Source organism: Montipora capricornis, chromosome 3, assembly GCF_036669925.1.
Source record: "Montipora capricornis isolate CH-2021 chromosome 3, ASM3666992v2, whole genome shotgun sequence".
Lineage (NCBI taxonomy): Eukaryota > Metazoa > Cnidaria > Anthozoa > Scleractinia > Acroporidae > Montipora > Montipora capricornis.
Genome location: NC_090885.1, coordinates 44,153,704 through 44,171,203, shown reverse-complemented (window position 1 = coordinate 44,171,203; position 17,500 = coordinate 44,153,704). Strand labels below are relative to the sequence as shown.

Sequence of the window (17,500 nt, the reverse complement as noted above, 5' to 3'; positions counted from 1 at the left end):
AAAATTCCGCCCGAAGCTGAGATTCATTCAATTAGATCGCTACGATAAGCAATGCGAATTCCATAACAAAAACAAACGGTCGAAAAGCTTGTCGGTTTAAGGTGTGAATTTAACCTATAATGAAAATGAGGTCCAGAAGCACGCCTCCACATTGATGTCAGTCAAAGGCCTTTCACGAGAAGAAGCGGTGATTAACGCTGACACCTGGGGACGTACGAAAAGTGAAATTCCCGCATTTAAACAATAGCAAAGGTGTAGCTTACTAGGGTCCTTAAAGCGGTGTTTTTGAAAACAAGTCTTAAAATCGTACCCATCATGTCAAAGGAATTAATGTCGAGAAGATAGTTTGTGCAGTTAGGAAAGATATTTAAACAAACAAGACACATTTGTAATTATAATTACCATTAAAGAGAAACGCGGAAATCAGCCCATTAAATTCATTCTTGTGAGATCCCTCACTCACTCGGTGATACGATACCAACCTGAAGGAGAGTAATAGCGGAGCTGAGCACCATGGGTAAGAAAATATGATAATCCATCTGTGCGAGAAAGTTTAGTTTTGGTCGATTGGTGACCGTGCGACCGTACCGCGCGACCGTACCGTGCGACCCGTCCATGTATGCCAATATGAAATTCTATGGTACAACCCGCGGTTTTTGGCGTGAACATCTTTGATATTGGACATCCATGTTATGGTTAATTGACACCTGTCACCAGTATCACGTGACCATATCGCAAGGTTGAAGTCTTCGAGGTCAGCTGTTTTTTAAGTCGACCGCTGACCAGGTACTAGTTTTCCATTGGTTTGCAGGCTAACACCAGGTTAACTTATCGTAAGAATAAATGACACGGGAGCTCCGCTTTTACGCTTGGCTAAATCTATATATTATATAATCGGCAGAAGTGACCATTCAGTTCAGTTGCAGATAAACAATTTAACAGACTGGGAACTAATAAATTTGATTGACCTTGATTAATTGAAAAAAGTATGGTTCCACACCGATGATGACAAAAAAAATGTGTGTAACTCTTTGAACGACTTTGAAATTTTGATTTAAAATAAAATTACGTCAGCTAGCTAAGAAGTTATTTTCTTTCGTTTGTATTTCAGTTGAAAAAGGAAACTTTCATAAAATATTATTTTGCTGTTGACTTTGTCTGAGCTGGCCTCAATGACGACGTCTTGTTCATGAACTATATTTGGAAGGCATTCACCATGCCACAGACACCATACTTCCTTAGCCAATCAAAGTTACTGATGACGATACTACAATGTTCCGGTTTTTAAAAATTCTAAAATGGCGTACAGCTTCAGCTGGTTAATTTACCGTCCTAAAGATCTGGAAGGCGAGTTGGCAACAATATCGATCACATTTTCGCGAGTGGAAGTGGATGCTTAAAAGTAAGAAAGCGAAGCCGACTCACAAACACTTGCACGCCACAGCAACCGTTGATGGTATTGAGGAATGGGGAAATCTTGCTACATGTGTAATGACAACCTATTTCATTTTTCTATTGTGGAGATTTGTTAGCATTGCTTTATATTCAGTGTACGCCACTGATTGCTTTTTGAGAGCGAAGCTTGCTACATTACGATGTGAAAACTTCACCAAGTTCCCAGATCCTACCGTATTCGAAATCGCGTGGCAATCTACTTCAGCTATAAACGGCTTCATCGCCATTGCAATTCTCTTCAAGCTGCCAGAGTTTCCTGGTTTTACAGTTATAGGTTTGCGTCTTATTCGTCTTGCTCGTTTCTGGTCTTTTTTCTTCCAACTCATCGTTGTTATGACGTACAACATTATCCTGTTCTTTCACGAACACTTACTTGAGAGTGCGGTTATCGAAGTTGGTTTCATTTTTGACGAAATGACAATCTGGATGGTGGTTTGCTTGTGGAATTTTGTACCCGCACCAAAGAACAAATCTTTCGACAGGTGCCCAGGGTTACTGATCGCTTACTACTGCACACTTATTGTTTTCTTCTTAGAGAACTTTTTTCTCTTTTTACTGATGACTTCTCAAGCTGCGTTAGATGTTACTGGAATCCATGAATTCGAAAATAGATCCAAGGGTTTGCAAGCCTTGGGAATTGTTTTAAATGCAACCGAAGCGACGTTTTATTTCGCGGTCATGAAGTTTATGTGGAATAAACTCTTTGAATGCAATTCCGAGGCACAAGATCTTTTAAAGAGAGAGACAATTTGACAAAAAGTAAGGCGTAAAGTGGAATTTTCGTCGGTTTGAGGGAAGATCCAAAGACAAAAAATAACATCGATGCTGTCATTTTTCGACGACCCTTCATTCATTATGTCGTGCAATATGGAAAATCGTAATATCTACATTAAAGAGAAAGGCCAAGTTTTTACGCCAATGCTCATTCATGTTTCACGTAGACTACGAGGTCTAAGAGCACGTATTCACTACAACAGCAGTTGTAAAAAGGACATAGAAGAGAATCCAAGTTCTTATTACCACGTGAAAACTATCTGAAAGCTGTATCAGGGGTCAAGGATCTCGGGACCGACTACATTTTCAGTTTATTTCAAACCATCGCGGAGCTTGCAAGGCAGTTAATGTACAACGTGTTCTTGGTTTCTTAAGTCGAACAGTTGGTCCTAAAAAAGGATGCTTTGTTATCAAAGATTAGAGCGTGGTCTGGCCTGTTCTTGAATACTTTCTCAAGTTTATAATCTCCTCATCTTAGAAAGGAGAACATTTTCAAAAAAGTAAAACGACTACTTAGCATCCACGTATGCCGCCACATGGAAAGTTTGGTCGACATATGTCCTAGGAAGAAAGCAAAAGATTTCTTTGAAGGTTTACGCTAGTTCAAACGACTGAAGTAGATGTCGCAGCAAACTTTACAGCCAACTATCGCCTCAAATTGAAACTTAAGTAGCTTTAAGTATTCTTTCTTCACACGAGAAACAATAATAGCCGTAACGGTGGAATGGCTTACATAGAGAAACTGCGGAGACCGATGATCTTAAGGTCTTTAAGAGTAGACCTACACATTTGAAAATTAATGATTGATTCTTGTTAATACCGTGTCTTTTGATAGCTTTTGTATTAGTTTACTTTCCCTGTAAATATACCCTCTAGAAAATATTACATACAGAGGTTTGTTTTTATTTATACACTTTGCAAGGAGATAACCATAAAAGGGTTATCATCATTCATCTTAGAAATGCACAGGGCTTCACTCTTTAGTGGAATTAAACTTTGAGTTGCCATTCATCGCTCTAAGACTCTTCAGTTACGGCGTCTGTTAAGATCGTATACACTTTTATGTCATCTGCAAAGAGCTTTGTATTCAATGTTATGTCAGTGTTCATGTCTCTTGAAATATCATTTCTAGAAAAGACAAGATCCCAACGCTGGCCCCTTGGGGTACACTGGACATGACAGAAGCTCAAGGACTGAGAATGATGTCTTTGCAAAACTACTCGACGCCATCGATTTGCCAGAAAATTTCGAAGCCAGGACGAAAGTTGGTCACCTACCGTGTGCTCGTAGCTCGCTCTTCCTGCAACAAATCAAATGCCCAGAAACATTACATCAGTTGCGAGGTGCTAACTCCTGATTTCTTTCGCCGGCCCATGATCGAGAACCGATGACTAGGGTTGCGAACGACAATATTTTCTTTTACGAAGCGGGATTTCTGTAGGATAAATATTTCTTTATTTATCCAAAACTGAGCAATTTGTTTACTCTCATTAATTACACAATCCTGGCATACTGCTGATGTTAGAGGGACAGAATGGTGGTTCTTTCTTTAGCACCTTTCTAATTTAATGGAATAATGGTTGATTGGTAATTTCAAATCGTGCGGCAAAATACCTTGATATGAAAGAGGTATTGAAGATGCCGCTGAGTATAGGAGCCAACGTTTTAGAGCATTTCTTCAACATCATTGGGGTCAGGAAATATACGAGGTCTCAGCGTCCACAATTCTATACTATGAATGACAGCAACATTCGAGTCTTTGGGGATAACTGGATCAAATGATGCAACTTACCAAGATTTTTATTTGAGAGGACTAGAGCAAAGTATTTATCCATGCGTTCGGCGTTATCCATTTCATTTGTTTAACACGTTGTTGTCTTTCATGACAATTTTGATCATTGGATACTTTGTGTTTGTACTGCACATTATTCCAAAAAGCTTGTTGTCCACTTTTATAGTTACTTTTGATCACTCCCCATAGGGACTTTTCACGGTCAAGTTATAATTGGCACAATAGAGCACAACAACTTATGGGAATCCCAACTAGCTGGAGGCAGTCCAATTAGCTATTCACAAGCAATGCCGGACGAACCTTGAAGCTGAATTGGGAAGTGCCAGAGGTCTGCGTATCTGGAAGCCCTTACCATCGGCTACAGTGCCTCCTTAAGTACTCCCAACAGGCATTTTCTCTTTTTTCTTTACCAAATTACTTCCTTTCTTACATGTTTCAAGGGCGGCGCTACAAGTGGGGCAGGTGGGGCATTTGCTCCACCAACTTTTAACTTTGGTACAACTAAAAATGACGCCGGCTGAGATATACTTTAGTGTGGCAAGCTAAGAGAGGGACCAAATAATCATTCACTGTATGAAGCGATTTAATGGATTAGAATTCGTAAAAGAAATATTCTGTGATTTTATAAATAAATCAAAAAGTTACAATCTTTTGAATTTCACCTAAGACAATTCGACATTAAAACTGGATAGTATTTTTCTCGCCTGACTTGGGCAGAAGTAGATTGATGAAAGGGCCAGCATTGGTTTGTTCCAGCGGAAAGCTTTAAAATGGCGGTTGCGGCTGAAAGGAAAGAGTTCAGCAGAAACTGGACAGCTTCTTTGGCAAAAGTCGAGGAAAGAAAGCATCAAAGTAAAACGTTCTTTGAAATATATAATCGCTTTGGAAAATTCGTTGTCAATTAATTTCGCATATTTTTCATTGAACGCAAAAACAAGGTGACAATAATTTACTTAGAAAGTATTCAACTTTGATAAGTTGTTTTGCTAAGCTTGAAAAGGTCACTACGTTTTTCTTACTTTGTTGACCACAATGAAATCCTGGTGTTTGGCAAATTTTAGCGTTCAGATGCACCAGATTGAATCATAAAATTCTAAAAGTTTTCAATATTTTCCCGGCGGAGCCTGCACCGGACCCCCTAGTTTCGCGTGCTTTCGGCACTCGTCATTGGCGCACTCGCGCCAATATTACATGTATTCCCAGTTATGCCCCACGAAGGAAAAATTCCCGGCGCCGCCCCTGTGTTTACCACAACTCATCACTATTTCAGTGCCTCGCTTTCTTGTACAATCGAGTCCTTCCAAGAGCAAGTTATGAAATTTTAGGCGAGATTCATGTGCCCCGACGGTTTCTATTTTTGGCAAATTTTCTTAGGGCAAAAACAAGTCTGTTCACGCAGATCAAGCTTTATTCACATACATCATCTGGGATAAACGCACAGTCCCATGCTAGGCGTTCAAACAATTTGTTTATGTGTAACCAGTCAGCCATGTAAAGTTATAAACCTCACATTAAGCACAATCGTTACCGAAAGGCGAAACTATGACAATTCCCCGTGTCTTCCAACAACTCATCATGACAAACGTTACCAGAAATAATCATCGCTGTCTTGGAACAACCTGAAGAGCCGCAAAGGGAACTTTCTTTCAAAGAATTTCAATGAACGGGACTTGAAACCACAACCGTGAGATTAAACAAAGTGGCGCAATCGCACGGTCATAAGCTCGAGCCTCTCTTTGAAGCATGGATTTTTTCAGTTTCAAGTTCCAAGCAAATGTGATTAGCATCCTCGCTGGGAGTCATTAAAATTGAATTGACATACATTTCACAGTCATTAAATGATAATCTATGGTTGTTTTCTGGGAACAAATTAGCACACGAGTACACAACCTTTCCCTTCGCCTCACCCCAAGCGAAGGGAAGTTACCTGGGAACGAGGTTGATAAATACAGAACTCGAATTGCAGTGACTGAAAAATAGGCTATAAATCCAATATAGCCCGTGTTTCATAGAAATCGGTTACGGAAGTCGTGATTTATATAATCAGCCAAAATAAATATTAATCTTTCTGAACGATTTTAAACTGAAGGAAGTCTTCCACTTTGGGATGATCTACACGACTTTGGAATCCACTTTGTATGAGTACTCTTTGTTGCTGATCCAAGAGTTTGGGTTTTCACCCCTCGCCTGCTGTCTAAGTTTCTTATAACAGAGGGATCAAGCGATCTTCGGCGATGTTCCAGTTGGTGGCTGGAGAGAGGTAATCTTAGGTTCAACTTGGGCTGATTTGTAGGTGAAGCTTCTATCCGGGTTATAAACGGGAAATCGGTATCTTCCAGTGGTTCTTTGGCCAAGCTTCTCGGAGAGGTAGACAATGCTGGAAAAACAACCCTATCATTCTTCTTGTCAAGAGTTGACAAAGCCTCGCATGATCGTGATAACAAACCCCTTGAAAGGGTAGCACGTAATGAATTTGAATCTGTTTCAATATTCTGTGAGGATCCAGACAAATTTTGGCTTGTATGAGCCGAGTCAGTTGGCTCAAGAAGCGGCAAAGATCCAGATCTATGCCTGTGTCTCAGCATGCGCAAGTCATAATCCGGCACTGATGACGTCGAACGCGGCCTGATCCGTCCATCACTCTTTGTAATGGAAGCTTTCAAAAATTGTTTTCTTTTCTCTGCCATTATCTGGCCTTGCTTTTCTTTTAAATGCACCATCTTTTTGACCATTTCTTTTTGGTTATTGTTCATTTGTAACATGCTGTATTGTTTTTGACGTTCCAGATCCTTGACCTGCTTTGCATGCCTCTGGCTGTGGTATATATTCGAAGCGTACAGGTTTTCGATGGCGGACCTGGATTGAATAAGAAATGATTCGTAAAAAGCGTTCTCGGCTGGAGAGCGTTCTTTCTGAGTGACATCTTCGCTCTCATCCGTGACAGCAACTTTTGGTGTTTGAAGTTCGTTTGACATATTGTTTGAACTGAAATATAAAATCAATAATTGAGGTTAACCTGATTCAATAGTATGTAAACATAAGAGATTTACAACATTCCTTTGTCACCTCGCCGCGCGAGTTCACCGTGCAGAGACGATCATCTCCTGGGTTATTTCAGGATGACACACGGAACTGGGTTTTGTATCTCACAACAGAACTCCTCTCCTTTCACCAAGTCAACTAGACACTCTGAACGACGTACAACCTATGTACGTCGGGGTAAACGTGAACTCCATCGACCCGGATAAGAAAAGTACTTTAATAAGTAAGGTGCATGTGCCAAAAAGAAACCAAACGTTTTGTTGTTAGTGAAACCGGTTTCTTTTGTTGTGGATTCAAAAAGTATGTGAAATACTGTTAATTTTTGCACTAGTTCAATGCCAACAAATATAAACTTCGAGGTAACGTAATAAAAATTAACGTAGCAGGAAAATAACCAAAACTGTAAATGGTATTGTTTAAGGCAAGAAGTAAACCGATGCTAGGCCTTGTGTCCTCTGCTTTAACGTCCAAAATGGTTGCAACGTGAGCTTCAACTTACATGACTGTAATTAGTAGACTGGCTGTCCACTGGAATACGAAAAACATTGCTTTTGACAGTTTTCCCATGAAATGATTCTGCAGATAATGCAATCTTTCATCACGCTTTGAAATGCAAGAGAACTGTTGTGCAAAGTTTGTTCACCTTTTTGTTTATTGGATCGCTTTTAATTATTCTCGAGTTAAGCCTACGCATTGAACCATGCGGTGGTCAGACTTCACGAGCTGAAAAAGCCAACAAATGGGTAACGAAAGTGAACCAAGGAGACGCGTCCCTCGGGATATCACTATGTGATAGAATAGAGTACTAGGTAGTTCAGAAATTGCTCTCATGGCGTAAGTTATACTTAGGGTGCTTTCCCTTTGTCAGAACTTGACGCCTAGACCCATCAGTTTGCGAAGAAAATGAAACATTTTAAAGGAAACCTTGCATGATAATCCGTTGCTCGAAGCCGCTGTGTGCGTTAATTTAAGGCGTTGTGGAGTTCGTCCTTCCAAATGCCCGGTGTGGCAGGTCAGTTCTCTCAAACAGATAGCGTTCTTCAATAACCAAGTGAAACGAAACATACCTTATCAAACTAACCCTTGGGCTTGAGTTTTAAATATTGTTGTTACTTCGTTATGTCCCTTGCTTTTGTCCTGTGTACAGATAAGCAAGTCATCCAGACCCATCCCAGTAGGTCCTAGCACTTTATTTTTAAAGGTTAATGAATTGTCTCAAGTTAAAAGGTTTTACTCATCAGTTATGCAACATTGACAGGGACAGTTGCTGATGACTTCGGCGACAAAAATACTAAGTTGTTATCTGGTTCCGAAAGTGATGACGTGTGTGCTGTGATCGGGGGCTGGGTAGGACACCCTCTCAGTTGGGCATATCTTGTTATCATATCACTAAGGCCGTCTTATCGGAATAATCAGGGTTGGAAATCAAGGCTTCTTGTAGCTTTTATTTCACTTGTTTACAATTCATCCAGGATTACTGCAGATCACGAGTCGATGTTCCAACAACTTTAAAAAACACGGATACAATTTAAAGCGCAAGCTGAACTTTTTGCAGGCTAGATATTTGACCCATCACAAGTCATGCTGAACATGATTCGGAGCATTTATCGTACCTTTATTTATGGTGCATGATAAAATGGTAAAAGCTTATCAAGATAAACGACAAAATGTTTATAAAGATTGGAATGCAGTAAACCTTTAAGGGTCAGGTTTTGACTTGGTGCACAAATTAAAAAGTTGGTTTATAAATGTGAACGAGAACGCAAAAGGCAATGAAAGGGAATGGGTAACCTTCTTTTAACCGGAAAAGTAACGTGAACTGAAAGGCTCCCTCGCAACCACAATACCTTTCGAGCGCCATTTTATCTGCCATCTAAATTCAGAAATCTTGTTGAAAAGAAATCCTAGTCCTCGTCATCGTGCGTTTGCTTTACCGAGGTCTTAAACTGCAACAAACTCTAAAATTATCGTTGCTTACATCTGACTAGTTATTTTATATATTTTTTGTTTCTTTGCAGTGAAATTTATTGTGTTCTTGTGGTCTTCGTGGGCCTTTCACGCTCAGCAGCGCTGCAGCCTCAGCCTTAGCTGAGAAGTCTTGAAAGGATTTGGTCTTTTTCATCCGTGGCCAGGGTTTTTATAAAGTCCTGATCAAAAGCGTAGAGAACATACGAAATATGAGAACAAATTATATAATTGTTTCTTAATTACGTTGAACCCTCAGTGAACAACCCCTCTAACTTTATACGACATTGAGCAACTCCAAAAAATATTAAGTTAACTTGAAACAAATTAAAGAGACCATGGAGAAATTTCCTGCAGAATACCCTGCCATTTTGAAGCTGCACCTCTGAAGAGGCTGGATACGCGGATACGCAGTCGAAAATACTACCCCTCCCCATGTAAACGTCTAAGTATATTGTAAACGCGGACACGCTAGTTCCCAGTACCCCGGATTCCCAGTACAACCTAAGCACTCTTAAAATTTTAGCTATATTAGTTAAATGAAAAGCGTTCGTTAATACCAAGAGGATTAAGGGTGCCGATTTGGAAGATGAATTTTTGTTCCAGATTCTTGCGACTTTCCGTCGTACCTAGATGTAGGGAAATGCCGCAGATAGCCATGTGTTTTATGGAGTGGTTAGATAGATTAAAATGACGAGCGACTGGCTTAGATGCATCCTTGTCATTCTTCTCAACATCGCGAAGGTGTTCGCGGAATCGGTCGCCTAGTCGTCTACCTGTCTCGCCAATGTATAATTTATTGCATAAAGGTAACGTACATAAAGGTAACGTACAGGTTATGCAATAAATGACATTTGCGGAGGTACATGTGAAACAGATCGCTTAGGTCCCCATATCTTGCTAGTATTAACAACGAAAGTGCCGGGTTGCTCGTTAGTTTTGAGCGCGCTTCTAACTAAAAGTTGCCTACGTTTTTGTCGCGTTTGAATGAAATAAGTGGAGGTTGCGAAAAGATTCTACCAGTCTCGGGGTCATTTTGGAGTAATTTAAAATTATTAAGAATGATACTTTTGACTGCGTGATTATGAGGATGGAAAGTGAGGGTGAATGGAATTCTGTCATTCTTATCTTTTTGTGACGTTTGTAGTGCTGACTGTTGATCAAATTGTTGGGCGCGATGATGGCCGGCTTTGACCACAGAGACAGGATAGCCCCGTTTTTGGAAGAACTGGCACATGTACCTCCGCGAATGTCATTTATTGCATAACCTTTGCGTTATGCAATAAATCATATATTGGCGAGACAGGTAGACGACTAGGCGACCGATTCCGCGAACACCTTCGCGATGTTGAGAAGAATGAGAAGGATGCATCTAAGCCAGTCGCTCGTCATTTTAATCTCCCTAATCACTCCAAAAAACACATGGCTATCTGCGGCCTTTCCCTACATCTAGATACGACGGAAAGCCGCAAAAATCTGGAATAAAAATTCATCTTCCAAATCAGCATCCTTAATCCTCACGGTATTAACGAACGCTTTTCATTTAACTAATATATTCCTATTTTTCACGTCGCCATGTTACCACCAATAGCGTAGCTCCTACTCTACTATAAAAACTACACGTAACCCACAATTCCTCAATTCGCTCTGACGAAGGGCTAACGCTCGAAACGTCAGCTTTTAGAATCTCTGTACGGTGGCCAATTTACATTATGAACTCCGTTGATAAAACCAAATTTTGTATACTACTTCCCCACCGACGTAGCACCACAGTTTCTTTAGAACTACTCCCCTTCAATCTTTTAAAATATTAGCTTTCATTTTAAGATACGGTTAACTACACTTTCTACGAAATCATATGAAGTGTATATCACTCGTTTAATGATTAGCCTAAGCGCTTCGTTCAGTCATTAGGCCTAAGCACTCTTCTAAAATTCTACATTCAGAATATACTTAGAAGTTTACTTGGGGAGGAGTGGTGTTTTCGACTGCGTATCCGCGTATTCACTTCAAAATATACTTAGAAGTTTACTTGGCGTTGATGGTCGTACAATCTCCATTTCTTCAACACCTACGCTTATTCCGTGGTCCATTTCCTCCATTTTCGCCGGTGTCCTAGCGAATTTGTACCCCTCAGGTACAAATCCTTTAGCGGTTTTAGTCCCCCTTCGCGGATTTGGACCCTCATATTACAGCTTATTTATTTAACTGTTTATCAAGACAGAGTTAAATTTTGGATCGGAGAAATTCGAGGTAAATTTGTTTAAAGCATCACGGCGGCATTTCGTAAAGTGAGTAGATGCGAACTTTCATTAATCTAATTAATTAATTAATTCCTTTCCGACAGAAGCTTAAATGACGCACTTGGAACTCACAGAATTGTCAAGTTATCTTTATAATAAGGAAAAAAAAAAAAAGCAAAGTCAGACTTACCTTCAGTTAACCCTTTCATCGCCAAAATTGCAAATTGACACCTATAGATTTTACTAGGAAGGATTACGTTTTTAGAAAAGTTGGCTGTGTATAGCACTTATATTTGAACAGACTTAACTGATTAGAGTGTAATGTGAAGTGCTAGTTTGTACCCCATCAATAAACAAGGCCAAATGATATCAAGAATGCGAGTTTTAATAATACAAGCTAAGTGAATAACGAATTCAAAAAAGTCACTTCAAATCATCATGTAAGTGTTGATTGAACAAGCTATTAAAGAATCAACTCAGTGCTATGAACTTAAAAATTACCGAAAAAATGTGTAAAATCGTCTATAAATAATAGGCATATCACAAAGTTGAAGCAAGAACCAATCAGTTGTAGGGTTGAAATACTTTGCCCTTGGCTAGACTCTGAATCATAAGTAAGTTATCTGTTTGATATCGATTGAAGACGAGTAACATTGGCAGGCACCATATAAATCACCACAATGGTTTTTTTTTCAATCGAAATACTCATATATAACGGAATCCTGACCATTCATCACTTTAGGAGACACAAATATAGGAGTAATCATTGATTATGAAGTGTATGTGTCGTTGCAGGCTCCACCTGGTTCATCGTCATCATCTTCCTGATGGGCCTATCCAGTGATCGTACCTCTTTCTTCGACCACCTTATGATGCCTGCTCCACATGACAACTGTCACTGCCCATGTATTAATTAACAACTATGCACCGATGCGAGGTGGCTTGTGGTGGATATTTACCACGCCGCGAATTGTTTAAGTGTAAATTAAAAGAGTGAGATAATATGGCACAAAAAGAGGATTTTAGCTCATTTAGGTCTGGGTGCTCAGATTAAGGAGCATAGCTTTGGCTGGGCGGGGAGTCATAAACAACCTCAGCATGGACTAAAATCTGTTATTACATTTAAAAACATTACCATACCTAATAGTAGTAGTAGAAGTAATAATAATAATAATAATAATAATAATAATAATAATAATAAGAAGAAGAAGAAGAAGAAGAAGAAGAAGAAGAAGAAGAATAAAAAATATTTATTAACTTACATTGCGCAGGTATCAATATAATAATTTCCATCTGCGCAATATTAAAAGTACATTCCTAGTTCAAACTCTGAAAATATAACAACTTAAAAACGCTAGCTACTACTTAAAAATCCTTAAAAATACATATCTACAACAAATTCTACATAACATCAACAAAAATTAGCTAAAACAACACCTTCCGAAACAAATGAGTCTTTAGAGACTTTTAAAAACTATTTACAGTAGATATATATTTAGTAAAAATTGGAAGATCGTTGCATAGTTTAGGGGCGGCCATATAGAAAGATCGATCACCAAGAGTAACTAAAGATTTGCATGTAGGAACGTTTAAAAGTAGGGCATTACTCGATCTTAAACTAAATCTTCCAGTAATGTCCTTAACACAAATGAGATTAGAAATATAAGACGGAGCAAGTCCGTGAATGGCCTTAAAGGTTACTATACCTATACGAGAAATAAAAAGAAAGACATGCAAAAAGTGTAGATATACAGTTAAAAAAATCTATAAATTCAATAATTTTCAAATAAAATATGTCTATCAAAATCAATATTCAGTGTGTATGTTACAGGTTGAATTCAAATTCAGGTTAATTTAATTTTAACCTAGGTTAATTTTTTTCAACCTAGGTCTATTTTTTTCAACCTAGGTTATTATAAACTGTCTAAAAAAGGGTTTTCCTTTTCTGGGGGAATGTAATTAAAAAAATGGGGACTGGGTTTTTAAGGGGAATGATAAAAAGAAAAACCTTTCTCCACCTTTTCCTTGCCTTCCGTTCTTCATCCACTTACCGTTTCTCCCTCTCCTTCCCCCTTACTGTCCTTGCTTAGTACCAACAAACTGTGCCTCTTACCTTGATTTTTCACAACATTCCATGCCGCTCCAAGGATTCGAACCCTCGCACAATTGGACATCCGAGATTACTTCTCCTCTGTATTAACCGCTAAACCACCGAATCAGCAACTGAATTGCTCTGAATCTTTTTTCTACCGATGAGGTTCAGCTATTTCCAAGCCTTCACGACAACCACCATTTCGCACATGCGTAAATGACATACAGTGAGACTTAAAATTAATAGTCAAATATTGTGCGAAGTTTATTTACGTCGCTATGCAAAATACACCAGGAACAAGGCATCATTTCTAGTCATGATAACAAACCGATTTTCGCCGCAAACACAGCGTTCCCACAGTGAAAAAAAGATGGTGGCACGGGCAAATAGAACATCAAAAGATAACCTTTGCTGGTTAATCAAAGAAAGGAACTCGTCTCCGAACCATTTCTGTCATCTTGGAAAAACCGCTTGTATAACCATTCAGAGAACAATTGGCAAAAAAGGCGTATGAAGTGGCTTTCGGAATCCCTCGGAGAAAAGAAATTAAAAAGCCAAAAAGGAGTGGACAAGTCATAGCTACATCAAATACAGAGCGGGAAAATGGTGAATAATTTGAAAAAGTGGCAGGATGAGCCTGACATTAAAGGAGAGCGGTGTCTGACACTTGCAAACTGCAGACGCGGACTGCAGACTAACCCTGAATCACAGTTATTGAAAGCTAACCGCTCTAAAATGGGTCCTGAGACTTTAACACTGTTTATCAACACTGTTTGAAATGGGTGTTTAGCCTTAATAGTGCTTATCAGCGCTATTTGCAGGCTGCCAGCAGTCTGCCTTTTGCAGTTATTATACACCAGAAAGGGAAGAAGAAAAAGAAGAAGCTCGAACTTCAGGATTACGTGGCGCTGAAAATTAATAAAATGGAAAAGGAAACGCCCCTTCATCCAAATGTGCTACTTGTTCAAATTGGAGAACTTGAAGGGGACTGTGCCAAAATAATCACAAAAGTTGGATTTATCACTACAAGCAGACTCACCAAAATTAAACAAATAAACAAATATTTCATTTGATAATTGAAAAGAAATAACACTTACAAGAGACTAAAAAATGGCTTCTGATCAATAGATTATGAAACCCTTTTTCCTGACTATTCAAAGTTTTGTTTTCACTTGCTTTTGATTATTACGAATTCAAAGTAAGCAAAAGATAGAGCAAATAACTAAGCAAATTAAAAATCAACAGTACATCATGTATGTTTCAGTACTTTTATTCCTTAGAAGACTTAGAAGATAATTCAAAATTGTCGCCCCCTGCCCTCCTAAGGAGATTCATCAATGAACAATTTCCTAAAAAGCTCTCAGAAAGAAAAGTAGAATCGGTTATCATGCACGGTATGCCTAACCCCAACCTTAATGCTAACCATTTAAAATCAGTGTCATGACTTAACAACCATTGGGGTTTTATAAAATAATCAAGAAAATCTAAGCTTCACTAAGTTGATCCCCTCACTTCTAGGACCAATTTACTAACCAATATATTACACGTACTTACTAATAGTTGATGGGTTTTTGTTGATGTTGCCTACTATCAATTTCAACCTAGTTTAAAATAAAATGACCTACAATACTACACACATTTAGTTGGAACACTTAGCGACTGGTCAGAATCATCGCGTTACAAGATCGTAGCTTATACCACATCCCCCTTAGTCGTCTTTTAGTGTTCCGCCTCTCAAGTTACCGTGGCGAATTAATTTTGGTATTTCTGTTGCACGGGACAGAGAATGATTAAATTAAAATGTACTTAATGTATGCAAATTGCAATTGAGAAGTGATTGTCAACGATTCACCGTGCGATTCACCAGATACTTTAGCTCGATATGTAAGGGGGAAAGAGTTTCCGGGCATAAGAACCATCCTATCCCAAGGTTGTAATCTAAACTAGTTTGTAAATGTGAAATAAAAAAAATCCCGTAACATTTCCTGCTATTGCGGCACGGTTCACCTTGGTGAATCGTTTGTTTAAAGAATAAACTGTTTATCTTTCATCTCACCGTCGGTTCACCACGGTGAACCGTTGAGATTCACGATTCGAAACCATGTCATCACAGACCAGTAATGCTACAACTGATTTAGTGAGTCCTATCGCAGAAAGAAACGTCTTCAGGGGCCGTAATATATTTGCGTAGCTATTCTGACTCCTTGGTATCTAAAATATGTCAATCAACGCTGACCGTTGCACTTGATAATCATGTCAGTCCGTCTGGGAATAGAGCCTATTAAAGTGTTCAGCGGACAAAATGTACTTATCACACGAGTTTAGAACTGTTGGAATATTGCACGGCGTACATTGCATCGCACGGCTTCATACCAACGCACACCAATACTCAGACTATCCCTCCCTCAATGCCGTACCGGGAGGCGAGGTCGGTAGCAGAAAGCAGCGAAGGGCCAACTGCGTCCAAAAGCGATCGCACGGGCCGAAATCCCGGGATGACTCGTTTGGTACGACGCTCCAGCGCCACGTCTGGAGGTACTGCATATTTTTCTCGTCTCGTCTTCAAACATTCTGTCAGCGCATGCGTGCGTAAATGTTCAGCCTCTCCGATACCTACAATAGTAGACATATTTAGTTGGAACACTTAGCGAATGGTCAGAATCATCGTGTTACAAGATGGTAGCTTATACCACATCCCCCTTCCCCCAATTCAATGTTGTGTGAGAAGTTTTCGGGCGACTACTAGTAGTTGTGGAAATCAACATTGGAGGAAGGGGGAAACGGGGATGGGTGTTCCAACAAATGTGACGAGTATTATATTTGCTTCTAGGAAATTGGGAAATCTGTAGAGGTGTAGATCAGAAGTCAAGTCTCTTTAGAAAAGAAGTAAACTTGTTACTAAGATAAACGGAATGTCTCTTCGCATGCTTTGTATTTAAAAAGGTGGGCAGTTGGTCTGAACATGATGATAATCAAGGAATATGTGTTGGAGAGTTTTTAGAAGGCCAAATATATATAAATACTATGTGGTGTGTAAAGGAACATCTTCAATATGCTGTGTACCGCATTTCCATGTAAAGTAGTTGACATTGTGTACTTTGATTAACGAGGCGTACACATGACATCGGGCGCTTTAATTATTATCGAGACGAGAATCGAGCGAAATAAGGGCGATCTTCCTTGCACTGGTACTGATGTTGGCATTTGAAGGCGTGACAACGGTTAGCGAAGGGAATAAAGCTAGAGAGGTGGGGTCGCCGACGTCTTGTGAGGTTCACTTATGTCCAGAAATGCACACGATGACAAAAATGGCAGATTTGGCGAAAGAGCTGCACGATTGACAATCTTGGCAAAATTAGCGATTTTGGCAATATTTTGCCAATTTCGTCAAATTAGTTCATCCACTGGTATTGACGCCACGCGGGTGAACATTGGCAATTTTGGCGATTTTGGCGATTTTGACAAATTCGGCAATTTTGGCGATGTTTTGCCAATTTCGTCAAATTAGTTCATCCATTGGTATTCACACCACACGGGTGAACATTGGCGATTTTGGCGATTTTGACAATTTCGGCAATTTTGGCGATGTTTTGCCAATTTCGTCAAATTAGTTCATCCATTGGTAATCACACCACACGGGTGAACATTGGCGATTTTGGCGATTTTGGCAAATTCGGCAATTTTGGCGATGTTTTGCCAATTTCGTCAAATTAGTTCATTCATTGGTATTTATACCTCTTGGGTGAACATTATCGTTTGGACAAAATCGGCAATTTTGGCGATGTTTTACCAATTTCGTCACATTACTTGATCCATTGGTATTTATACCACGCGGGTGAACATTGGCGATTTCGACAAATTCGGCAATTACAGCTGGCAATTACAGCTGTCATTTTACGGTTCCGTTAACTACACTTTTCACGAATGCCCTTAAACCATTTTCATTCATCAGCGTCACAAATTCTTGCTGATTTTGGGGCTCATTTGTCGCAATTCAAGCACGCTTCCAACAGACTTGTTTATTTTCGTCTTTCACCCACTTATTTTCCGGTGCGCCTGTTAAATGACATGACAATTTGAAAAGGCTTTTCAGCTTTGCTTTCCCTCTCATCTAACACACTCGCGGCTTCCGCTTCT

General features: G+C 39.4%; 2 protein-coding genes across 3 annotated transcripts; one reads left to right on the top strand and one right to left on the bottom strand.

The window, feature by feature from the left end:
- Window positions 1-1,035: 1,035 nt before the first annotated feature.
- Window positions 1,036-3,238, top strand: LOC138043241 (uncharacterized). Its single transcript, XM_068889406.1, has one exon. It carries the CDS (start codon window positions 1,393-1,395, stop codon window positions 2,206-2,208), a length of 816 nt encoding a protein of 271 aa, XP_068745507.1. The 5' UTR covers window positions 1,036-1,392; the 3' UTR covers window positions 2,209-3,238.
- Window positions 3,239-5,411: 2,173 nt separating this feature from the next.
- On the bottom strand, window positions 5,412-8,361 carry LOC138043240 (uncharacterized). 2 transcript variants are annotated; one of them, XM_068889405.1, is made up of 2 exons: window positions 8,131-8,361; window positions 5,412-7,006 (listed from the first exon to the last, which is right to left on the bottom strand). In XM_068889405.1, exon 2 carries the CDS (start codon window positions 6,994-6,996, stop codon window positions 6,100-6,102), a length of 897 nt encoding a protein of 298 aa, XP_068745506.1. In that variant the 5' UTR covers window positions 6,997-7,006; window positions 8,131-8,361; the 3' UTR covers window positions 5,412-6,099. The 2 variants fall into 2 exon arrangements, with proteins under 2 accessions (XP_068745506.1, XP_068745505.1); XM_068889404.1 differs by lacking the exon at window positions 8,131-8,361 and adding an exon at window positions 7,563-7,683.
- Window positions 8,362-17,500: the final 9,139 nt, after the last annotated feature.